The following is a 25,726-nucleotide window of genomic DNA, read 5'->3' on the forward strand; positions in this document are numbered from 1 at the left end:
CTGTCCCGCTAACCACGTCTGTGTAAGATGCTCTACACAGGTAAAAGGCACAGGTATTGAGACTCGGACCAGTCTCTACGGCAACCGCTTCCACAGGACAGAAGCTGGTTTCCTTCATTTTGTGACGATAAGGCACGAGGAGGCAACATGGAGGTTCTGTGAAGGCAGTTACTTTCCTTTTTAGCTAAAAGAAAGTCCTTCAGTAGGTTAAATAATCACATTGAAGAAGCTGCATTAAACATTCAGAGCATTAATACAACAGCGATTTGCTGTGTAAAGATATAGAGGATGAATGCCTACTGGAGCAGAGAATGAAGTCGCTCTTCCTCTCTCTGTGTGTGTGTGTGTGTGTGTGTGTGTGTGTGTGTGTGTGTGTGTGTTTTCCTGCCACGTGGCTTTTAGTGCACGTGAGTGCCCCCCACTGGCTAGCTCACAGCCGCCACTCTGCACTGCTGTCAAAGCCGCATGTGGTCTAATATAATTAAATATCTGTTAATAGTCATTTCTAAACAATTTAAAGCTCATAGTCTGGCATTTTAGGGAATTCATTCATTTGCTTTTTTTCCCCAGAGAGTGAGATATTCAGATGGATACAAATCTCATGTCTGCCTGTACAGAGCTGACAGATAAAACGTTTGTAGGTGTCATTTCAAATTAGACTGAACCAAGCTGGCCATTTCCCCTGCTAAGCTAAGCGGCTTATACACAGACATCCTATACGGAGATTGATATCCATCCTCACATCCTATTCTCAGAGAGAAAGCGCATAAATACATTCTATAAAATGTCCTAACTATTCCTTTGAAATAGATACCACAGCATAATGCAATTTCCACAAAAATAATTATAGTGTTAAAATTCACTGAATGAAACAGACATGTTTGTTTTATACACCTGACACAGCTGATATATTGATTTTTATGAATAATTTACCATCATTTCATGCAAATGTGTTTAAAATAAAAAAAAAGTTCATGGAAGCTGTTGTGAATGTTTGTCAGGAGTCTTTTCCTGCGTCGACTCTGAGAACAAATGTTTTGACTCCCGGACAGTTTGAGGCTTAATGTTCTATTCTGGTCATGAGTTGGTTCCCTTCAGCAGAACATCCTGAATCACTTTTGTAATGCAGTTGTGATGGATCCTGGTGCCTCATTCCTCCTCTTTTGGCACTCCGCTGGGGTACCGCTGCACCGGCTCCTCCACCTCCATCACCTCCATCACTAGGTCACGGATCTCCTTGATGCAGCCAATGGGCTGTGCTTCAGGGCCTTCATCCTCTGCGGGCTCAGAGGGCTGAGAGTTTGCCGCAGAGGGCTCCGCGCTCGCACCCGCCTCGACGCCGCTCATCACAGCTTCCGTCTGGGCCTGAGGAGACTCCTTGTCACCCGTGGTTTTGTCCCCGGCGGGATCGTCCAAGCTCACAGGTGATTTGCTGACGTTGGCCTCGTCCTCCAAGACGTCGGAGGTCGTTGAGACTTCGTCCTCGCTGCTCTGCGTTACTTTCCCCTCCTCCATGGACTCCACGTCCGACGGGGCCGACTCACTCCCCACCGACACGTCCATGGAATTGGGGTCTGAGACGGTCACTGGTTCTGCCTCCTGTCGCTTCATGTCCAGGCTGATGTCTGCAGATGTAAGTTCAGCTGTTTGACCACTAGAGGGAGCCTCTAACTTGATTTCTGAGCATCCACAGTTTGTCTCTTCTACACAGCTGGCTGCAGTTTGGGAATCAGTGCTCTCTGCTGAAGTGTTGGCTGGTTCATCAGTGGGGTCACAGCTTGGTACAGGAGCTTCTATCCGTGCTGCTGCTTCTTCTACATCTGTCTTTGTGCTTTCTACAACAATAGGGGTTTCTGACAAAATGACATCTGCCTCTTTTGGAGCATCTGTCCTCTGCACCTGAGGCTCAGCGGCCATCTCCACTGTTTCTGTCTCGACAGAAATCTCTTCCTTTTCGATCACAGTCTCTGGAGGCGCTTCTACGTTAACCTCCTGCGTCTCACTCGGGTTGGATGTGTCTGCTGAAGCAGGGGGGCCTGCTTCTGCCTTCACAGTTAGGAAGACTTCCTCTGCTGTGAGTGGCGTTGCCCCTGCCTCCTCGCCGACTGCGACGGTCTGAGCTACGTCTTTTTGTTCAACCTTCCCCAGAGGCGTCTCAATAAGGGCCGCGTCCTTCGGGGCTTCGCTCTCCTCCGTCTGCCCTTCCTTCCGGGGGCTGGACGACAGACCGTTGACTGCAAGAGGAGACGGGGGCTGGGGCTCAACGGAGGTTTTGGAGGGGGAGGCGAGCACCATGGCGGGGGTGCCCGGAGTGGAGACGGGCGGGGAGGAGAGGCTGGAGCGGCTGGACTGACTGAGCAGGTCTCTGCTGTCTGTGAACAGGTTGTACTTCTTCAGGCTGGCCGCCTCCTTCACCACTGTGGGAGAAAATGGGAAGGATTAGCGGCGTCTCTGTGTGTGTGTGTGTGTGTGTGTGTGTGTGTGTGTGTGTGTGGCTAATTTGTCACCATCTGTGTAACTTGTATCATACCTTTGGTGACCTCCTTGTCCAGAGATTGCAGGAGGATGCTCTCATAGACGTTCTCAATGTGGATGTAGTTGGAGTGGTCGGCGTAGACTGACCGCTCGAGACCCTGAAGCTCCTGTACAGAGAGAGAGAGACACATGGGTCATGCTCTGAAACCATCGTAGCTTTCTGAATAATGGTGGAGTTAATGATCATTGATCATAGTAAGTCTATATATATGTGTGTTTGTGTGAGACTCACAGTTTTGCAGGTGGCGGCCAGACTCTTCTTGATGAAGGGCAGAGTGACGGAGACGAGGGCCTCCCTGGAGATCCTCTTCCTCACTGTGCTGCTGTCATAGTCGTATTGCTGCAGGACACAAAGGGGACAGACGAGACTCGTCACTTCATGTCAGGGAGCTCTTGTTTTGTCTCTCCCCCCTTCTCTCGTCTCTTCCTCTCTCTATCCCCTTCCCTGCCTCTCGTCTCTCTCTGTCTCTCTCTCTCTCTCACATCTCCCCCTCCCTGGCTCCCTCTTGCCTCTCTCCCCCTCCCTTTTTTCGTTCTTGTCTCCCTAGTTCCTCTCTCGTCCCCTCTCCCACTCACTTTCGTCTCTCACTCCCGTCTATAGTCTGTCTCTCTCCCCCCCTTCTCATGTCTTTCTCTCATCCGCCCCTCTCTCCCCTCCCCCTCAGTAACATGTCTCTCTCCCCTCTCACGTCTCCCCCTCCCTATCTCGTCTCTGTCTCTTACCTTCTCTGGCCTCTGTCTCCCCTCCCCTGGATGTTTATGTTTATGTCTCTCTGTCCCGTCTCTCCCTTCCCATCCTATCTCTCTCTCATCTCTCTCTACCCTTTCTGCCCCCCTCTCTCCCTCCCCCTTTGTCCCTCTCCCCTCTGTCTCCCGTCTATAGTATTTCTTGTCCCTCTCTCCGACGTGTCTCTCTCTCCCCTCTTGTTTATCTTTCTCTGTCGGATTGGATTTGGAATGGCAATAATGTGTTTCTTAATTCCGTAAAAGTCTGACAAAGAATAGTTTAGAAACATGGAGGCTACGTGTTGTAAATTACAATCTGACCTTGAGCACTCTGTGTTTGGCCTTCTCGATGGCAGAGCCGGGGTTCTCGGGGTTGTCCTGGACGGCTTTGTGAAACAGCTGTTCAAACGTGGAGGCTGCATTCTCAGTCAGCTGAAGCGCGCGCGCACACGCACACACACACACGAACGATGAGATCAGATCAGACAGCAGTTAAATGCCCCAAACACAGAGCGAAAAAAAAAGCAGCTGGAAATCCCATCAGTGTGAAACATCAGCAGACTCAAAATGTGTTCACACACTGAAGTGCCGAGTCAATGTATCGAAGGAACATAGATTACAATCACAACTGTGTCAGAAATGTTGGCTGACAAAACGACTGCCAGAAAGATTCCTCCGCCCACTCTGTCTGAGCAGAAGCATGACAGCTGAGTCATCTGAACTAAGAGAGAGTCAATGGAACCAAGTATTCAGTCCCTTTAAGTAAAACTACCAATACAATGAAATAATACTCACAAGTAATGTATTCATAATCGTGCTAAAGTTAAAGCTAAAATTTGCTTTTGTGTGGTGGAACTGACAACTCCGACATCTGAAACATGACTAGAGGCCCTGACTACTTTTGTAAAAGGTCACATAAAAAAAGGTTTGGGAATCACTGGTTTAATCTTAAATAATGTGTTTTCAATGTATATTTTATAACCTTTTTCGTACCTTTCATAACCTTTATGTTAAACAAGTAACTAAGGCTGAGAAATAAATGTAGTGGAGGGAAGTATAAAAGTAAGAAGTATCATATAATGGAAATACTCAAGAAAGAACAACTACCATAAAACTGTACTCTAGTACAGTGCTGGAATAAATACTGGTGTGTGTGTGCGTGTGTGTGTGTGTGTGTGTGTGTGTGTGTGTGTGTGTGTGTGTGTGTACCTGCTGCAGGTCGATCTGAGCGCTGTGGACCACTCCTGAAATGTTGGAGAAACCAAATCTCTCCTGCAGGTGCTGCAGTTTCTCCTGCAGCGAGCCGATCTTCTGGTAGCCGTTCAGCAGGTTCGGTTTGGCCATGTCTGCCAGAGCCTGAGAGACGGAGAGAGGAGGGGGTTTAAAATAACAGCCTGTTTAGCTCATGTAGCTACAGGTAACTCTTATTTTGAAGGGCTGAGCAGAAAGGAGCCCGCCAGGGAATCTAAACTAATTTGGGCCTAAAAATGACAGATTTGAGCAAATGTAACAGTAGGAACTAAAGTCACATGTTTCTGTGTGTACTTCCAGTCAGTTAAGGTGGACCACCCAGAGAGTTAGCAGCTGTGTTTTAGAAACAAGGTCCTACAAATACTGAACTGAATTGAAAGTTATTACGTTTCTCTCTCTCTATGATGCAATGTTGGAGTATTGTTTTACTGGTCAGCTTTGGTGGCTGTCACATAGTTCACATACAGCACTGTGGAGCCTAATGCAGTGTAAGATAAACTGTGGAAGTTGTCAGACTGTAGATAATCTGATCTAAAAGAGCTGCTTGGATTTTGTCATGCTGCAGCTAACAATTATTTTCATCATCCCTCCACGTGTCGATTTATTTCCTAATGTCAAGGGTGACGTCCTCAAATAGCTTGTTTTGTCCGACCAACTGTCGAAAACCATTTTTTATTTTGTTGATGTTTCCTAAACATATTGTTGGAGTGTAAACACATTTGTTTGAATGTTGAACTCTAATGATTTATGAGCTGAAATAATTAATTCATGAGTACAAATTATGCCATGCTATATCAGACATAATATCATTGTGTGTGTGTGATTGTGTGTGTGTGTGTGTGTGTGTGGGGGGGGGGGGGGATATGTTGAGTAGACACCTTTGGATGAGGCCTTCATTTCAATACTTATGGAAAAATTAATCCAGGCCTTTCTCATGAGGAAAAGTCTGCTATGTATTCAGCAAGAAGAAAACTAAATCTAGAGGCGACGGTAAAAGATGATTATTCCTCAGTTTATTTACTCCTTTATTTGTGATGTCAGGTTGTCAGGTTGGGTCTCCAATAACAGAGGAAAAAACACAAAAGAGGATATACTGTAGACGATTGACGAACCTTCTTCAGTTCCTCATTGTCTGCCAGCCGCAGGACGTCCTGACACACCTGGTCCATGGCGCGTTCGCTCAGCTGCCGTCCCTCCAGGAAGCCAGAGCTGACCGGCTCCATCAGCTCCTCCAGGACTGAGGCCAGGTACGGCTGGACGGACTCGGAGCACAGCTTCTCTGCTCGCTCCGACACTTTGTCTGGAGGAAGAAATTCAAATATTTACCCTCAGAACAACCAGAGCCAGTTTCATTCACACTGACTATCAGTCAGACGCTGAACGTTACCTCGGACTGTTTCCTCCAGCTGCCGTCTGGAGTTGAGGATCTGGTCCATGTCGGAGTGGATGAGCACCTCCTGCTGCCGGACTGACGTTCGACATTCCTCCTTCAGTGCTGAGAGTCCCTCCAACAGATGCTCCTGGACCAGGATGTACGCCGCCTCCACCGTCTGGGCACAAACAGTCCATTGATCAAACACGGGTTATATAAATAAAGTCAATTCTTTCCAAGTTTTCAGCTCACTTCATTTCTTACTGCTTGACAAAATGAAATCGTTCCATATGAAGATTTACAGTCGAGACATATTATAATGCAGGGAATAGCCCACAGCATGAATGCATGATTTACCATTCTAGATTTAACTAGGTTAAATTTGTGATAAAACGCCATCAAAGACGACGATGGATAAAAATGTTCCCTGTGTGCCAATTTTCAAACTAAAACTGATTATTTTTCATCTGCATTGACAGTGCGCCAGCAGCAACATCAGTCACAAAGGATATAACAAGGTATCACGTTAACAGTGTGACTCACAGCAAACCAGACTCTCTTCCTCTCTGTCTTCTTGGCTTTGAGGCGAGGCAGCATGTCTTTCTGAAGAGACGGCAGCAGCTGCTCCATCACCACGTTGGCCATCACCTGCAAACACACAGACAGTTTAAATGCTTAATGATGTGTTGCAAAAAAAGGAATAATTATAATTTCAGTCCTGTCTTCAAACACATTTAAGCCTTTTTGAAAATATCTCAGGCTACCAAAGTGATGTTGGATTACTCTGTTAAAAGATTATCTATCAACCGCAGCCACGAGGGGTTCTTCTATGCAGGCGCTAGTTAGTTAGTTTGGTTATGAAACACATTTGTTTGAGAAAATAGACAATAAAATAGAGACAGACCCATAACATTATTGCAGATACACCAAACTAGGTTTGAAGACATTTAAAAAAACAGCGCGCTCATCACAGAGCACTGACAAGTTATTTTTACTTTGTAAAATGTCCCACGAAGAATGTATCTTGGTCACAAATCTTAAAAAGAAAAATCTAAGGGATCTGTATCTAAAGTTTTTGTTTAGATACTATTCACAAATATGTCATAATTTGAATTATTTATTTTTTAAACCTTCTAAATCCCAAAGATTCCAAACATATCAGTCTGATAAACACACTCTCTGAATATGCACTATGTAAGCATAGCCTTGACCGAAATATCAAAGGTCTTAAAACTGGACTTTGACATAAGACAGGACCTCAAGACATGAAATGTTCCCATTTCCATTGATATCATTCTTTAGTGGTGCACATTACCAAATACATTTGGAACGAGAAAAGGCTACATCTTCTGAAGAAATGTCACGGCTGCTCGCTGCTCTAATTTTGCCGTTAAAATATTTGCAATAGTTTTGCCCAGTTGGTAATTCAGCCTCGGGTCAAACAACCCAAACTAGAGAGAACTAAGTGCTGGATCGACATCAAAATACACATTGAGACGGACAGCGATATGATAAATGTGCCAGATTTTCTTCATTCAACAGTGCAGAAGTTCATGGGAAAACATTCATGTGAAGAAATCCCCCACACCAAATCCAGTCCTCAATTTTAACAAAGTGTCGTTGAAATCTCAAGTTTCTGAGATTACGTGCTGACTAACAGACGGAGAACAGGCAGAGGCAGGAATGTAGTCCTCAATGTGGACAGGTCTTTTTTTTGCAACATGCCGCCAGTCTGGCATATGTTGTGTTTGTAACCTGATGAGGCAACATAGACCATATTTGATTAATAAAATCAAATGCTATACCTCACTGTTGACTGACTGAATTTTCACGTCTTTTTATAAATTACTTACATGATCACTAAACATGTTAGTAGACAGTGAGTCTGCGCACACGCGCGCACACACACACACACACACACACACACACACACACACACACACACACACTCCAAAAAACTGTTTTTGAATGATTTGTGATTTTGATGCAGTGGTTATAAAACTCAGTGAAACTGTTCGTGTTTCTGCTGCCAACATTTCATTCATTCCTCTCATGTCTTAGCTCTCACTGGTGTGTGTGTGTGTGTGTTTGTGTGTCAGACAAGAGCTATGTACAAGAAGGAAAGAAAATACCGGTGTGCGAGTGCAAACCTGTGTACTTTGGTGTGTATTTTTACTTTATACATGTATGAACTGCATGCTAAGTGCAGAGAAAAACAAATAGACTTTAAACTGTGTGTGTGTGTGTGCGTGTTTCCTGCAGCAAGTCAAACTTCCTCTCACCTCCAACTAATTGTGACTAAACACAATGTGAGCGAACAGCAACACAATGGAGCATTTACACTGACACTATGAGGGAGGATTCCTGCACTGCTTTAAAAGAGAACAGAGAGAAAAACAGCAGGAAGCACAACAGCAGAGCAGAGAGCTCGGGGAAGGAGGAGGAAGGTAGAGAAAAAGAGAGTAAGGACGACGGTCTAAGTGAACCAAAGCTCCTCTCCTCCTCTCTGTGTTCTCAGGGTTTTCTCGGCTACTGGAAGATTACAGCAAACTGAGCGAGAGGCTACAAAGCCGTGACTCTGATTAGTACAAGTCCTGCATCCTTCTATGGTGCAGATACACTGCAGTCTGTACAAATGAAACTGTGACGATGATGTTGAGCCACCAGCTAGAAGCTAACGGTGCTAACAGGGCAAGCAACACTGCAGGTGGAACTGTAGATGAAACAAGAGAGAAAAAATAGTAAAAGTATTTCTCTTTTCTTTATCTTTTACTCAACAGAAAGCTTTTCTGTAGATTAGAAGTTATCATATGTTGAGTTTCGAAGCAATTTTGTGCAGTTATAGTTTCTGAATTATTATTTGTTTGGTGTCCTTGCAATTAAGATGCAACATCAATCTCACGTCTGTGTGTTAAGTACAGGGTGAGAGTGTGGTTAGCCTAGCTTAGCATAAAGCCTGGAAACAGGGAACACCTCTAAAGCTCGCTAAATAACTCATTCATCCTTTAGTGGAGCTTAACATGTGTAAGCATGTGTTGACCGCAGGAGGAGCAGTTGTTGCCAAAGTAACTCGTACTGAGAATGTGAATACACCAAAACGTACCCTGACATCGCTCCCTATCAGCATGTCCCAGGCCTCGTATTGGCCTTTGTCCTGTCTGTAGAGCTGGATGGCTTTGAGGAAGGCCTGCACTTCACACGTCTTCTTCTTCAGGAAGTCTGACAGAGAGGAGAGAGATGGAGAGATTAACCAAACGACTACAAATAACGCGTCGTCAGTCTCTCAGTGTGTTCGCTTTATTCTAAGCCGAGATGTGAATTAAATGCTTTGTCAACTCGCTCGGGCAGAGATGTTCTGCTTCAACTTGATTATAAAAAAAATATGCCCGTCTCTGCTCCTCGGAGCTGGTGCGGGGCGAGTCTGTTGCCATGGCAACTGCCAAAAGTGGTTCAAGTGATGCCATGCAACCTAAAACCATCTCTCGCACACTCAGATGCTGCTGCTGATGATAGAGTGCCATTGCTTCTCAAGTCATTTCTGCAGAGTGTAAAATGGATCACGAGTGACCATGTGTTGAAAAATGAATGTTTTTAATCAATATGATACTGTAGGTAGAACCATTTTATTCCACAGGTTGTAAAACGTCTCATAATATTGAAACCGTCTATCACAATGTCTAAAAGTCCATAACAAAGATATTTAGTCGCCCTGTGGTAGATTAAATATATAGAAAACCAGCAATCTGGAGCCAGCAAAGGTCTGGCATTCCTGTTTCAGCTTTATTCCGTATCACTCAACAGTATTACGTTAAAAAAAGCAACTAGGATCTTCACTGTGTTTTTGAAAAATCGGCCAACTTCAGACTGTATTTCATTTGGTAAAGTTAAAGTAAGTAAGTTAAGAAAAATGAAAAAAGGATTTAGTAGAAAAACAAGTTAATAATCCCCCAAAGTAAGATATCGAAAAGAAAAACAAACAAACATTGAAACTCAAATCCCAAAGTGCCAAACGATACCCAGCCCTAAAAGAGAATGAGAGACCCCCCATGGCTGCGTTGTAGCAGCGGACGGTAAACCTACTGTAGAGTATTTGGATCGACTGTATCTGTCTCACCTTGGTTCTGGTGTCTGATGCAGTCTGACAGGATGGAGAGGAAGGCAGCTCTTTTGGCCTCCTGTCTGAAGCAGAAGTAGGAGTCTCTCCTGTAGGGCAGACGCAGGTAGACGGGGAACTGTCCAGGCATCCCCGACAGAGGAGGAGCAAAGTCCTCCTTCACGTCTGAAACAGAAAACACGGAGATCCGTTGATGGCGACCACCGAACTGAATGGAGAGCTGTTGTTTTAGCCACACTAGCGGCTCAACGTTTGGGCGGTTGGTATGTCCACACGATAGTAGTATACGTTGTTATACTGATTATTGGTTACTGTGTGGGTTACACATACAGTGGCTTATAAGGGAGTAGCGTGGAAATTAAATGTGTTGTTTCCCTTCTGCTCTCTGCGTCTTCAGCTCATTTAAGCATTAACACTTCATCACGCACCGTAACAGACTGATCTGAGGAGAAAGAGATGCATGAATGACTCCTCAGCTTTCAGATATAATGTCTTTAGGCTCTTACCGGTTCAGTGACTGCTCTACGTTTTAAACCACTAAACCAGATGAGACTCTGACCTCCTTTAAGTTGAATCAAAGGCCCTCAGGACAGGTGGCAGCACAACAGTACGAGCTTCCCAAACAACAAAATATCTCTCTCTCTGCTCTATTCAAGCCAGGGACACTTAAATCAAAGAAGTCACCATTTAGACTGAGTTTATTCCGTCAGATTTGCAGTTCAGATTCTCTTAATAAACACATGACCATTAAATCTCCAGTGACGTCAACAACCGCAAACACATAAGGAGAAAAAAACTGTGTTCACAATGCTCGGTTTATCTATTTTTTGAGTTTAATTTGATTATATTTCAAATATAAAAAAGGCAAGTTATTTTGGGAAACATTTTGTTATTCATTAGCCTCTAATTGTCTTATAATATATTTGCTTGGTGCGTTTAGTATGAGCAACAAAATACATAAATTGTGCCCATTTTTCTATAGACAATTTAGTCCACTATATTCTGGTTATGGATGAATATGAAGTTCTCTAATAGATAAAACATTTTACTGGATGATAATTAGTGATTTCTTTCCAGTGCTTGCTCATGAATTAAGGTGTTCTAAAACAATTATTAATTGTTAATTTTATATCAAATTAATTGATAATCTACTGAGTCCGCTCTGCCTCTGAGCTGCTGCCTTTAGTTGAGTGCTACACACAGCTTAGAAACAGGCGAGTGAAACCGGCTCGGATCGCACACAGGTTAGTCCAGGTGAGCCCTGCGGTCTGAAGGCAGCAGTATTCAGAGTCTGAACCGTCTGTCGGTTCTTCACTCGGTGGCTGATTTTTTTGAGGGAAAGCCACACAGTAAATAGAAACAGTCTGGATCAGAGCCTGTACAAACCTGTCTGCTTTTACACAGAACACCAGTTCTTCTGCTGCACACTCAGCACACTGATGGATACCATTAAAGGAGTATTCCACTGAAAACTTGAAGACATATATATTTTTTTAAATTTACTTTAATACAACCACATTTCCTTCCAAGAAGCAGAACCATCTAAGCTTGATTTTATGACATCTAAAAACTGTTTGCCGCTGCCAGAGTTCAATAAATACACAGTCAAACTGCAATGTGTGTTTTTTTTAAATTCATGTATAAACCAGAGTGAACTAAATCAATGATCGTGATCAAAGTGCTGCGTTGGTGCCTGCGTGTCTTAAACAACGTTCCTCCTAAATTCCTTCAGTCTCTCTTGGTTCCCCAAACTCCCACCTGAGCTGCTTTTAGCTTTGTTGAGCACCCGTGGGTGGGAGGTTGTTGTTCAAGATCACAGTGGGAAACAGGTTTCTCTTCTCTTCCGTTAAGATACAAGGCTTAACAAAAATATAATCAGATTAAATATCTGGAGGGATAACAGTGAGCTCCTCTTTAAGAGCTGCTTTGTCTTCTCTGCAAGCAACAACAAAACCACCTTCCTGAATGGCCAGTGATATGTATGATGACGTATTTGAATTTTTTCTCATAGATGGGGATGTTTAGTAAACTCTGAGTCGGTGAAATTTGAAATCTATATGTGGAATAATTTTATTTTTAAAAACCTTAACCTGTCTATTTTATCGACTTTGAACGTAGAGAACTACTGAAGGATAAAATCATGAATCCTGCAATGTTTCTTTTTTTTTCTTATCCGTACCAAACCGGTGGGAATAATACCCAGCATCCCTTTATGAGAGCGTGTTTGTATGCAAACAGCCAAATGACACCATTACGTTAAGAAGCTCATCCTCTGCAGAGGTTACTGTTTACTCAGATACACGTCCCTTTTCAAAACACCTGAGGCTGAAATGACCGTGATCAAAAAACCATGAAGAGACATTCTTTGTGGAGATTGTGGAGACATTAGAAGCACTGAGAAGCTGTGATGTCCACTGCAACCCAACACACTCAATTATTGGATGGATTAAAAAAGTAAGAGACAATTTTCGCAATTTCTGTTAGTGGACATTAATATTAAGGATCTAATATGCTCTATATCAGTGGCGGAGGAAGAACTCAGATCCTTTAATTAAGTAAAAGTAGAAATACCACAGTGTAAAAAGAAAAATACTCATGAAGTAAATAAAGTAGCACAGCATAGAAATACTCAAGTAAAGTACAAGTATGTCCAAATTGTACTTCAGTAGAGTACTCACCACTGGCTATCGTTAGCAGGTAGGCTGGTTGTGTAGCATTACGTTGCATGTAAGGTATCATTAATTAAAGTGCAGCTGATGCTGACAGGAACAGTGAATAGACAACATATTAAGGATTATCTAATTATTATGTGTACACGTAATTGAAGCTGTTACTAAGAGTTATCAGATCTTTTACTCACTGGTGTCATCGGGGAAGCACTTGTCCACCATGGCCATGTACTTCTCCTCTGTGGTCGGCACACTGCCCCCTGTAGGCAGCAGCTTCTGACGGGGAGGAATCCCTTTCATAAAAGTCTGGTGGAAGAGGACAGAAGGAAAAGAAAAAAGCGGAGATTAAATGTGTCAATTTCGTGTAGAGTGTGTATACAGATCAATGTGACATGTTGCCATTTGACTGTCACGCTCACCTCCAGGCCGTCGTGACACTCCAGGCAGTAGTTGGCTCTCACCACCACGTACCTCTCCTTCCACTTCCTGGCGTCGTCGAAGAAAAGGACGCCCTCCTCATACAGCACCTCGCCCCCTTCAGGAGTCCCCTGGTCAACACACACACACACACACACACACATACATACAATGAACACTCGGCTATAAACGTGGCAAGAATTAGATTTTGTCCTCTGAATTCTCTCTGCGGTGAACGTCTCATATGTATATTCGAGTGTGACCGTTATGAACGGCTATAAACACTTTGGATTTCCAACCCGACCCTTATCCAGAGTAACGGAGAGACTTTTTCTGTAGGGAAAAGGCTGTGTGTTGAATTGTTGTGTCCAGGGGATGCATGATTCACCTCAACTGGCTCACAGTCACAAATAATCATTATAAGTTTATGAATCTAATCAACAGATTGGCTCTGACGTTGATAAATATTCATCCGGATTCAAAGCAAGAGAAAATACCTCAGCTTGGCCTTTTTATAAATTCATTCACAGGTGAGCCTGAATTGAATAACTGGGACAACAAGTTGGCTAAAAACCTTTGCTTACTTTCATTTTTCAAGTCCTTTCCCTCGTGAGTCTGGATGTAATCCAGACGTTAGCTTTTCACACCGCCCCCTAAGACTGTCTCTGTAATTTAGTTGACTCCTCTCTGTCTCACGCAGCTGGATGACATCACAGATGTTAGTCACACCTGCACATGTGCTTACTGCTGCGGTTGCTCTGCTAACCTTTAAACCAAACCTCTGATTCATTGGACCCATTCTTAAGGAGTGAATGCTGACTCGGGGGGGTCTGGCACCGGTGCAGACACGTACCCTCTGTATGAGCAGCTGCGTGATCGTCTCTTTGTTCTGCTCCAGATCATCTTCTACCTCGGAGAAACGAGCCAGAGAGAACTGCTTCTTGTAGTACGGACTGAACTCCATTAGCTCGGCCTCGGCCTGGACTGCAGGAACACAGAGAGAAGAAGAATTAAAACAACGGTTACAGGACTGGTTTCAGTGGGAAGTTAAGCACCGATTACACTTGAAGATGGGTGTTAAATACTGAGCCAGAGGATTCCAGTTGGACTCCTGGTCAGGTTTCAGCCCGACAATAAGAACGAGGCCGCTCCGCTCCGAGGATGAAATATGAACCAGGCCAGGGAGTCCAGTTTGAGGACTTCTCAAACACAAAGATCTGTAATAAAAGACTAACATCCATCTAAACATCTCACTCTCCGAAAAAAAAAAGATCTTTAAGATTCATTTCAATAAATAGAACGATGCTCAACTAAAGAAACCTAAAAGCAAATCACATGAAGTTGGAACTTATTTTGTCAAAACTGCTCAAAACTTTGTGCAGCAGAGCGTTTGCCAAAAAACTTCACACACACACCCACACACACACACACAACAGAGCTTTCTTAAAAACAAAACCTGAGCTCATCTTTACGCTCATTTTCCATCTCTTCCTTGGCGCTGAGACATGCCAAAGTCTTCCCTTAGCCTGGATAACAAACACCAGATGATATCACGCTGTACCCGAGGTGATCTCTGCAGAATGCTGTAAGCAGGACACCGAGGCTGCTGTTGGTGTCTCTCTGGATCGTGTGAGCAACTTCTATCCAGATTACAAGCGTCCAATCAGACTCTGTGTCTCTGTCCAAGTCTCCGAGGCGATTCTCAACCACATCAACCAGAGAGGCCTTTCACTCCGTCCCTGCTGTGGTCTGTCAACCTACGACTAGCTGGCAGTACGCTCGCAGGATTACCGAGAGAAAAGAGAAACCTCTCCGTTCCCGTTTGAACCAGGCCAGATTCCTGGCGCGGAGGGATTCAGTTTCTTACGAAAAACAAAACAAAGAATAAAGCCCTGTCAAAGTCGCTGCAGAGCGTTCCCCATTTTCAGTCGTCTCTCTCTGCACGGCTGCAAAACCACATCACAAATACAACATTTAATGAGTATTTACGCAGCTTTAAATTCTCAATATCCACAAACTATTAGAGGTAATTCCCAGTGACACATCCTCCACTTAATGGATAAACATGCCTGAACAGGCGGCTGCTGTGCTTTGTCTCCCTCGCTGCACAGTCGGTGTTAATGATCGGGGTCGATGTGCGCCGTCATTATCTCTCTGGGGTGTTTTACAGACGGCATGACGGCACGGCGCCACGACAACCCGGCTCCGCGTCACTATGGTAACAGAAGCTGTGGCGCTCCATCACGCCGTATGTCTGGGTTAGAGATGAATTTAGAGAAATGAAAACACAAGTGGGGTTTCTGTGGCTCAGTTACAGGGCAGAGAGGCAATTCCTCGATCACTAATTTACCCACAAAATATAATTAAAGTATTAATTGGTCGTTTTCGGGGCTAGTAATACACATTACACATTCAGATAAAGAGGATAATTAATGGATAAATTAGTAGCTATGTTTAATTAGTTATCTGATTAAGGGCCTTCTAAATCCATAAAACCCCTTAATATGTTTTAGCCCACAAAAGAACATCCGACTTCAGACAAATCCTCAGATTTTCCCTTTTAGAGTCATATTTTTTTAAGGCCCAACTTTGGGGTAGCGTTCATTTTTTACATCGCATATACTGTTTTTTGTGTGTGTTTTTTTACCTTTATTTAACCAGATAAGTCAATTGAGAAGCAGTTCTCATTTACAATGACGACCTGGCCAAGAAGGCAGCAACAGGAAGTGAGTCGTTACAAACGAATGAAACATCTCCATTAATCTCATCTCATACAAAAACAACATCATAATATGTACAGTATATAAAAAGCATTAAACAGTGTTCAGGTAGAAGCAAACTCAGGAACAGTTGCAGTGATCGTTGGTAATGAGTTATTGAAGGAGGGTTTTCTGTAAGGCTCATCAACTCTTTCAAACTCCTAAACGATGCAGAAAAGCCATTCAAAAGGCATCCTTAATTGAAACTTATATTTATATTTCCGAACCAGAGTCCCAACTTTAATAACACCTGGAATTGATGTCAAATGTTTCAAATTGTGTTAATTAGGGTTGTGACCTGTTGAAGGCCTTGAAATTAAGGTGTTTTTAAGACATATTTCTGGCCGCCAGACCAAACATTTAGTCACACGTTTAGATGTTGATAGATTAGTGTTTGGTGAACGATTAATGACAGGGATTTTAAAGGTTTGTTCACAGTAAAGCAGAGGCTGTTTCTTCATCAGCAGCGGCAGTTTGGAGCTGTGGATGGAGGATCTCAGGGGGCCTCCTTGTTTTTTCCTCAGCCTTAAACAATGCAGCGTGTAGAAAGGTTAGTTCTGTGTCTCGTCTCCCCATTGACCCCGACGAGCCTTCCGCTTATCCCTCCACTGATCAGCTAGTCAGAGTGGATATCCTGCTCCCAGACGTGGGCAGTTTCCATTTCCTGGCCAGTAGCACTCCACAGGGATGCCTTTTCATTGGTGGATGGTGATCTCAGAAGGTCCAATGGATGGTTTGTTCGTCTGCACCAGAAACAACACCTAGCCAGATTTACATCCAAGTTTTTGTGGATATTTGGGGGCAGAATTAAAATGTCTTGCCGACCCCCCTGGCCTCTTCTCTAGTGGCACCATCAGTACAAAACAAAGAGCTCCCCAGAGGTTGAACCCTTGTGGTCAGGAAAAAATATCAACTTTACACGGGAGATATCTAAATCTAACTCAAAGGTGGTTGATCCAGGTTCCAAATAGACACGATGATGTTGTATAATCCAAATCTGTATGAAACAGCCACAGGAATGTTTCTGAATGTCACCAATGCACACTCGCTGCGGATGGAGGATGTATGGTCTCATGGGCTGCATATTTTGATGCAAAACCTGTTGCGCACTCAGATCATCAACAAGAAAAGGTTTTGGTGCACAGCTAACTTTTCCATTTGACATTAATAATCCCTAAAAGACTCTTTTCTAGCACCACAAACTTTGCATTTTTCAGACCCGCTAGTGGTTTGGATCTAAGAACTGGACTGGAAATGTTAGTTCAGCCCTGAAAAGGTAAATACACCGGCAGCTCATAAACTGTACTGGCAAGAAAGGACAGACTCTGCTTATGTGACCGCCAGTGCACATTGAACTTGCCGTTCTACTTCTGCACAACAGCACCCAGTCAGGTTGGAGGTTAACCTGTTTTCCAATAATGCAAAGCTGTGGGTCACCCAGGGAGTATCAGAGACTCTTACAGACACAAGTGAAGTTTTATTCTCCGAACCCTGAAAGACGCTCTGTGCACAGAAAATGGATTTTATTTGAGAGATGGTCCGTTCCTTCTGAGGTTTGATCTGCTCTGGCTGCCAGCTGTGACACACACACACACACACACACACACGTTTTCTGGTATAATTGACTCATTCTCTGCATTTTGAGAACGCTGCAGCACAAATCCAGAGTGGATGAGGAACCTCTGCTCCATGACTTGTCCTCCTCCGAGTTCATCTTGGTTCACTCTGCTCCCGAGTTGATTTGAATGGCTGGGCAGACGGCCCTCATCCGATTGCTCGGCTGCCGTTCATGCAAAATAGCTCCGGCCGCCATTTGTTTAATATTTTCCTTGTTATCAGGTTGAGTTATTATGAAAGAGGTGGCCGGAGGAGCAATGACATATTCAGACCAACCTTCAGACGGCCTTTTAAGTTAAAATGAGAAAAGAGCTAGAAAAAGAGTCTGGCTTTATATAGCTGTAAGAGGTTTTATGTAGTAAAGTAAATAACTTCGTCTTTAGTCACTCGCTGAGGAACGTGTTGAAACACAAATCAGTTTCCTACAGTCCCTCAGAAATCAATTTGGGCTCGGACAACTTGATATTCTATAAACAAAACAATCCATTATTCATTAAAATAATCACAGATTACTCACAATTACTCTGCTTTGGTTGCCGTTTTCCCAGGGACACTTCTTATTGATCAGTATGACTGTAAATGAGCCAGTGTGTAAGCCATCTGCCTGCTTCTCATTTGAGTCCTGGCACGAGTAGAAAACCTTGTTTTCAAATGTTCAACTTGAACACAGATCAAAACTGAACATCGTGCAAATGCACATTGTAAAGACATTATTATAAAGCGAAACAGACACAGACAAAAGTGTCATAAAAGCTACGTAATTGGGCCATTCAGAGCAAATTAACCACAGCAGACAGACATCGCCTCTAAACATACTGTGTCGTGTACAGACACAACAGCAACCGACACATTAGTGATGAAGTGCTGGAGCCATTTTAACCACAGACTGTGATTATATATTTGTGATATGATGCTCACAGTTTAATTATCAATAAATCTGCATAGTTTGAAAACTCAGATGGATGCCGAGTGACTTTCTTTCCGATAAATGGTGCTTTTTAACCAGAGTGAAGCCTCAAACGGTCATGTAATTTACCATTTACTACTGTACGTCACTTATCACAAGCAGGAGCCTATCCCAGCATGCACTGGGCAACCGGTTGAACACACCCAGGCCATATATAAAGAATCATTCACTTATACTGTATATTAACTCAAGATGGACCTTCAGATTATTAAAATCTAAAAAGGACTAAACTCCCCGCACATAATTCATATTTTCATCAAAATAGACTGATGTACTTTAGTGTCGACTGAGAGTCACTAAGAGCACATGAACACAACTTCTCGCATGTTTGGAGTACCAAGCTGTAAGTGGGCATCCATCAAAAACAGTTTGCCTTGTTAATTTATGCTGCCATCTGCGCAGAGAAAGACACCAGTTCAAGAGTTCAGAGACAAGAACGCACTCTTGACTGACTTTCACACAGCGCTACTTCACCCTGTTTCCACACAGTCTCAGACATCTCCTCCCAAGTACGCGACGTCCACAACGGTCCAGGTTTTAGTTGTAAATATCAAAACGCGTTTAACATAATCTTAATGAGGGAAAAACTGCAGCCTGCGGTTACCCAGAATACCCCTCTCCGAGTAGACTTGCAGAAACACGTAGGTGTATTCTCAGCGAAACCAAAACTGCTTTCTTAATTCATCCATGGTATTAAACGCCCAACTATGGCTCTGTTGATAGAGTTTATCACATTTTGGGATTTGCTCATCTATCTAAGTGCTTGATGGTGCAAAGACAGTCTGCTGGTCAGATACTGCGTCTCTACTGTTTGAAGGTTTGTTGAAGAATAAATGAGCAAACAACAAAACAAATCGAATGCGTTTGTATCTGCGAGTGAACCTTGACACACTGAGTACTGAATACTTAAAATACTGCAGGCCTGGCGTCTGACTGTGTGCCGCACAGTAGGTTACACCTGTTGGCACTTTAACAAGAACATGAAGAGCCACACCTGCGGACTAATGCTTGAGGCGGATCTTAACTGTGAGCACACAGAATAATCCTGCGGTGCGTAAAATATTCACTTTTTAGCTAAATTTGTACAACTTTTGTCAGAGAGGAAATGCTGTTGAATCCGTGTCAGAATACAGTTTTGAAATTTGGTGGATGATGAACTTTCCATTTTGGCGCATTTGGTTGCTGCAAAATTTGACCAGTAACTCTTTAAACAAACAAACTGACATGCGAGTCTTGAAAATGTGCCAGCCTGTCCTCTAACAGAAATGTGTGCTGGTATGCGAGGGTTTGGTATGTGAACTATGAGCGAGAGTTGTGTGAAGTGATTCAGCAGCAACTCGGCTTACAACCCCCCCGTTTCACTGGAGAGACCTGCTCTTCCACCTTCAACGTTTACAATGTCAGACAGCAGAAGATCGGTTGATGGACTGAAACACAAGAGTCCCTGCAGGTTTTTACTGTCGTTTAAACTGAGCCTTTGAATTGAAGTGAGAAAAAAAAATTGTAATAAGTGAATGCTAGAAAGCACCCGGAGAGCCCGGTCTTCCACCATGGCTGCGTTTCATCACAGAGGTGGACCCCTTTAACCTTAAGGCCATAAAGCGCATAGGTGCTATTTCACACAGGTAATGTCATTTTATTGGATGAGTGCAGCAATTGTCCAAGCGGTCCCCTACAAAGGAATCTCAAGACCAGATCTGGGTGACACCTCATGTGATAAGCATGGAATAAATGACGATGGTACGCAAAGTCTCATGGGTCGAAAAACAGTGAGCACTACTTCAATGTCTTCCATTGATCCGACTTATCCGGGATCTGCAGAGACCTTGCAAACACGTGGAACTCATGCAGGGCAGATGTGGCACAGCTGGTCAAACGGCCGGCAGTAAAATGTAAAAACACAAAATCACACACACACACAGTCATACAAAGAAAGCCAACTTCACCTAACCAAATCACACCTGGTTCAACCTCCACCAATATGTAGTGTCTTTATCATTAAATATCATTTCTATATTATAATTGTGTAAAAGATCTGTGGGGTTTTCGGCTCTAGTGTACAATGAGAAACATAATGAAAAATAATTAATATGGGGAAAAAGGCTTTAAAAAAGACAAATTGAAATCTCCAACAGCTAAACCACATGAGGTCCAACGGTAGAAGTGTTCTTTGGTTCACATATGAGAAAGTTCCTGTGGTTGTCTAGGGTGTGTGTGTGTGTGTGTGTGTGAGACACTGACAACAAATTTGTTTTCCCACACACTAACATGCAAACATGATGACTAAGTGAACAAGTATGCACAACCACTGCTGACATTATTTCAACAGTTTAAAGTTAAAGAGTCCACACGACATGTCAGATCTCATTAATAAAGGATATTTAAAAAATGCCCAAAGTGCAAGTTCAAAGTACAATAAAATGCGAAAAAAATAAATGATTAATGTTATTTTGTACTCGCAAGGGCCCTATGTTCAGAGAAGAGACTCTTTGTGTTGTCAGTCAGGAAATACCCGAGACACAGAGCAAGTCACTGCAAGGCAGAAAAATGTTGGACAGAGACACAAAGTGTGTGTGTATGTGTGTGTGTGTGTGCGCGTGAGAGAAGAGGAGGGGCTGGAAGCTGGTGACAGAAATATGAGTGTGTTTGCATTTGTGTCCATGAAAATTAAAACATGCTCCTCTCCAGTTTAGCTCATAGCCCATCTTTTACTCATATGACTACTGCTGTTTTTGTATATAAATAACTAGAAATACCAGGTATACAAACTAACCTCTTTTAACCACATATTTTAAAAGCTGAAAAGATAAGTCAATTAATCAATTAGTCGATCAACAATAGATTCCTTGACAATGATGAATTCATTGTAATTTATTAAGCAACAGGAGTCCACAGTCACACTAGGCACAGAGGTGCTTTTGTGCTAACATGCTCCCAATGATGATGCTAGCAGGTTGATGTTTAGCTGGTTAAACGTTCACCGTGTTAGCATGCTAACATTAGCTAGTTAGCAGTAAACACAACGTGCAGCTGAGGCTGGTGGGAATATCATTAGTTCTGCAGGTATTTGGTCATAAACCAAAGTGTTGGACACATTTCAATGTTGGCCAGATGATGTCCTCTCTCTATGTCTCCTTTAACCCGTCTAACCTGCAACTCCATTTCCTAATCAAAACAAAGATGGTGGCTGGGCACGACTCATGCTTATTTCATACAACAAAGGAAACATAAATATGTTTTTGTTCATAAAAAAACTAAAATAATCCGGCTTCCACGTTTGTTGGGAGAAATGGTTAAAAATCGTTTTGGTCGTGCAGCAGAATATTTTCTGAGAGTTTAAAGAGTCTTTGAGGACTCTCGAAATTGATTCAGTGTTCAGCGTTGTTAAAAGGACCTTGTGGGGTTTTTGCAGATGGTCAGGGATTCATCTCTCACACAAATGGATGCTTAGCTCCCTGCCTTGTTTGCAGTGAAACTACATAAGAGACACAAGACAGAGGGGAATAGTCAATGATAGAGAGCTGCACTTGGAAAATGTACTTCAATAAACATCCCTCACATAGCCGACAGGTTTCATTGCCCGGATTATTAGAACAGAGGATGGACGTCACCATGTGAGAGTTTTTCTGAAACAATAGTAAACTCATCTGTCCATTAGCAACTTTTACGTGCTGCAGAGCCGGTTTCACGCTCCCATACCATCATACCTGGGGGATGAGGAGTACGAGCGTCAAGGTCTTGGTGCCCAGCTCTGCCTCCATTCCTCGTGTTTACACTCAAAATAATCCACATACGGACGTGAACTAAATGACGGAAAAAAAAGCTCCATCTGCACCGAGCTCGAACCACAAAGTGAGCCTGATATGAAACTGCATTCAACACCAGAAATCGGACTTTACACCCTATAAACCATGACACTTTACATAAAGAGGAAGAGCGACTTTTATTGAAAACGAGAGTGAGATGAGAATCAGTCTGTTTGTTATGGACAGAGCTGGAGGACGTGGTTATCTTAGCTTAGCATAAAGACTGGAAGCAGGGGGAAACAGCTAGGCTGGCTCTGTCCAAAGTTAGAAAACTACACCCATCAACACCTTTCAAGCTCACTGATTAACACACTGTATCTCATTTGTTAAAAATCACAATATCCGACTATATCTGACAACCTGTAGCTTGCACGGAGGCACTGCAGTGGAAGGATACTCTGTTATCTATCAAGATATACTTCGTAACTTTCCCTTTAAACAACAAACTGTTTTTCAATATTTTTGTTTATGATATAAACAAACAAGATAGAGCGTGTTAATTAGGGAACTTTAGCCAACTGTATTCTTTATTTTTTTTTTAGCTTTGGAGCTAGCTGTTTCCCCCTACTTCCAGTCTTTATGCTAAGCTAGGCTAACCATGTCCCGACTCCAGCTCCATATTTAACACACTGATATGATATTAATAACCATCTGAATAACTCATTCTCCGAGAAGAAAAAAAGAAGCAAATGTACTATTCTATTCCTTTAAGTGACAAAATGTGGGTATTTTGTAATTTGGGTGAACAATCCTTTCACTAAAGAATTATCAGATAATTGAAAGTGGTATAATGAGGCTGCAATCTCCAATGTTTAATCGTTTCAGGCTTTGGTGTGTCACTTTCATACAGATACATAAGTACATACTTTCTTGGCTAATCAGAGCTGGTTTCAAGGTGAAACGTTATTTGAATAGCAGCAGATTTGCAGTATTTGCATTGTGTTCAGTGGACAGTCAGATTGAGTAAACAACAGGTGGTTTTTAAAGCAGAGCGCCTCAGCAGCAGCAGCTTCCTCTCTTTGTGGAGAGCCGTGAATTCAGATCTAAAAAAACAGGGGGGGGGGGGGCTCTCACAGTCTCACAGCTCCTCTGAATATCTGAAGGATTGTGTAATGGCAGCTGGAGTGACACAGCATGAAGAACTGCAGCCTGACAGCAAAAACCAAAGAATCTCTACAACTACTTCAGCCAACTCTTAAATTACAATAATGTTTTCCAACTGGAGCTAAACCTCCTTACATTAGAATTGCACTAGTACACATGATGATCTTCTTTTCTGGGTGACATTTATACTGGACAGATGATGTAATGCTGCACACTGAGCTGGGCCGACTTTCTTTGAAGCCATGTGGGAGACTAAAGAATCCCTTCCATCAGACTCATAACGCCACCAGGAGCAGAACAGCTACAATGACAAAGCAACACATCAGATGTACAGTGAAAATGTATGGCGTTTAAGAGCAGGACACTACCTGCCAATAGTTTCACACTACAGGTGGCAGTAACACAGCAAGAAACAACAATGCACCAACAAAGAGGTTCGTCATGCGAGACACAAACTGGAAATACTGAACGTTTAACAAATGAACGACTGTCGCAGCCTTGACCGCTGCAGCAGCTCCTCATCCGTACTCCAGCTCAGAACAGCTAGGAACCAGAACCAGCTTAAGACTGGTCTCCTTCGCCCATCCCAACGCAACATGAGTCACTGAGTGGTCATGCTGAGATGAGCAATGGTTTAAAAGGAAACAGTTCAAACTGTTGAGTAATGCAGAAACTCTTCGGAGCAGACAGCAGATGTTGCGCCCCTGTTGAGCTTCTCCGTTTGTCGTCTTTGGTGAAATATGTGGAGGATAAACATGCGGCACCGATCTGCCAGATGTTTAAGATGCTCGTAAGCGTCGTTGCTGTGCACAACATATATTCCAGTGGTTTGGTATATTCCTCTACCGAGGATCCACATGTTCATAGTCTCACAGAGTCAAACTACGTCTCACACACTCTGTTGCTGCTGTGAGATTGTAGTGTGGAAAAATCGCCATGAATCCATGAAGCACGGACACATGTTGGAGCAATTTGTGAAATGTGGCCTCCGCAACCTCATTATCATGTATTTAAAGTGGGTGTTGCATATTTGATTTCAAGCACAAGTCGTTCACAATTGCACGCCCTCTTTCTGCCCTCATATCTTCACATCCAGTCTCAACTGCAGCCAAACACGTTGTTCAGGCCATCGTGTATCGTAGGAATGATGAAGAAATACTGTCAGATCGAGTTAGAAATGAAATAAAAAGATCCATGTTACCAGATCATACAGCCAAAACTCAAAGAGGACAAATGTTTGGAGTAATCGGTCTCATGAATCAAATGTAGCCTGCTCAAAAAAAACAAAACAGACATCCAACCCAACCCAGTACACTACCACCAAATATTCAACAAATTATCCCGTACACACCCACCCCACCCTCCACACACACACACACACACACATCTCTCACTGCTGCAGACTGAGAGAGAGGATTGTTTTCACCACGAGTAATGGATGCACGGTGATGCACCGCTCTGAGTTTGCCCTCCACTAAAAACCGCCCAGCCAGGAAAAACTGACGAGGCAACCACGAGAACCGAGCTGCGTCTACACTGAGAGCTATCTGGGGGCAGCAGGAGGTAAACGGCTCCCAAAGGACACCATTAAACAAGAGTCTGAGAGCTGCCTTCCACCAACCTTGACCACATGCACATACACACGGCACATTGTTTGTCGTCTTATGTGCGAGACCCAGCATGCAGAGAGAGGGGTCTCAACAGTGACAACAAAAAAAACACATCTCACTCCGGGATTTTCCACCTCACGGGACAATATTTTTACTTTTCCGTTCTCAACATATGATACTCTGCAACCACGGCAACAGCCGAGGCAACCGGTGTCAACGTCAACAACAGACACGGAGGCGTTTTCACAGACGATTATTTATCTTTTCTGGAGGTACAATAATATCTAAAAGGGTGACCAGATTATTCGGCGTTTTACAATCGTTGTTGCCATTTTAGTCTTTGTTCTCTTTTGTTTATTGCTTCAGCCGTTCTCCTCCGCTTTCTCTGACTTTTCACCTTTATTTTGTTCGCTTACAACGACGCCGTTTCACTGAGCGTTGACCCTGCCTGTTGTTCATGTGACCCAAGAAGCCAAGAAATGGCTTCGATCCGGCACACCGGGTTTCCAGACTCGTGAATGAAGCGCTGGAACACTCTGATCATCGTTGCAAACAGAGACCCAGTCCAGCTGTTCGATTTCTAACTATAAACTTCAACTGGATGCAGACAGCTGAGTAAAACATGACGATTATAAAAAGTAACTTCACCTTGGTTGTGACTTTTTCCTCTCATAACTCCACCTGGCTGTGACTCATGATGAATTCCCTAAAGGGAGCGCACATTCTGATCGATCAGATACTGATGCATCTCAGTAGGGCGGGGGGGGGGGGGGGGGGGG

At 43.3% G+C, this 25,726-nt stretch overlaps 1 protein-coding gene across 2 annotated transcripts in view; it reads right to left on the reverse strand.

Annotated features, from left to right (window-relative positions):
* Positions 1-419: 419 nt before the first annotated feature.
* The window catches only part of niban1a (niban apoptosis regulator 1a), a 27,335-nt gene continuing 2,028 nt past the window's right edge, over positions 420-25,726 (reverse strand). The window contains exons 2-14 of one of the 2 annotated variants that reach the window (XM_031876035.1): positions 13,938-14,068; positions 13,087-13,215; positions 12,859-12,973; positions 9,999-10,163; positions 8,988-9,103; positions 6,428-6,532; positions 5,900-6,062; positions 5,625-5,812; positions 4,471-4,617; positions 3,583-3,693; positions 2,768-2,875; positions 2,531-2,642; positions 420-2,417 (exon numbers count right to left, since the gene is read on the reverse strand). In XM_031876035.1, coding sequence (XP_031731895.1) covers positions 1,150-2,417; positions 2,531-2,642; positions 2,768-2,875; positions 3,583-3,693; positions 4,471-4,617; positions 5,625-5,812; positions 5,900-6,062; positions 6,428-6,532; positions 8,988-9,103; positions 9,999-10,163; positions 12,859-12,973; positions 13,087-13,215; positions 13,938-14,068 — 2,858 coding nt within the window. In that variant the 3' untranslated portion in view covers positions 420-1,149. The remainder of the gene's footprint in view (positions 2,418-2,530; positions 2,643-2,767; positions 2,876-3,582; positions 3,694-4,470; positions 4,618-5,624; positions 5,813-5,899; positions 6,063-6,427; positions 6,533-8,987; positions 9,104-9,998; positions 10,164-12,858; positions 12,974-13,086; positions 13,216-13,937; positions 14,069-25,726) is intronic. The other variant, XM_031876036.1, reaches the window with a different exon arrangement.

This window comes from Anarrhichthys ocellatus, unplaced genomic scaffold (genome assembly GCF_004355925.1).
Source record: "Anarrhichthys ocellatus isolate YVR2014 unplaced genomic scaffold, GSC_Weel_1.0 scaffold102, whole genome shotgun sequence".
Taxonomy (NCBI): domain Eukaryota; kingdom Metazoa; phylum Chordata; class Actinopteri; order Perciformes; family Anarhichadidae; genus Anarrhichthys; species Anarrhichthys ocellatus.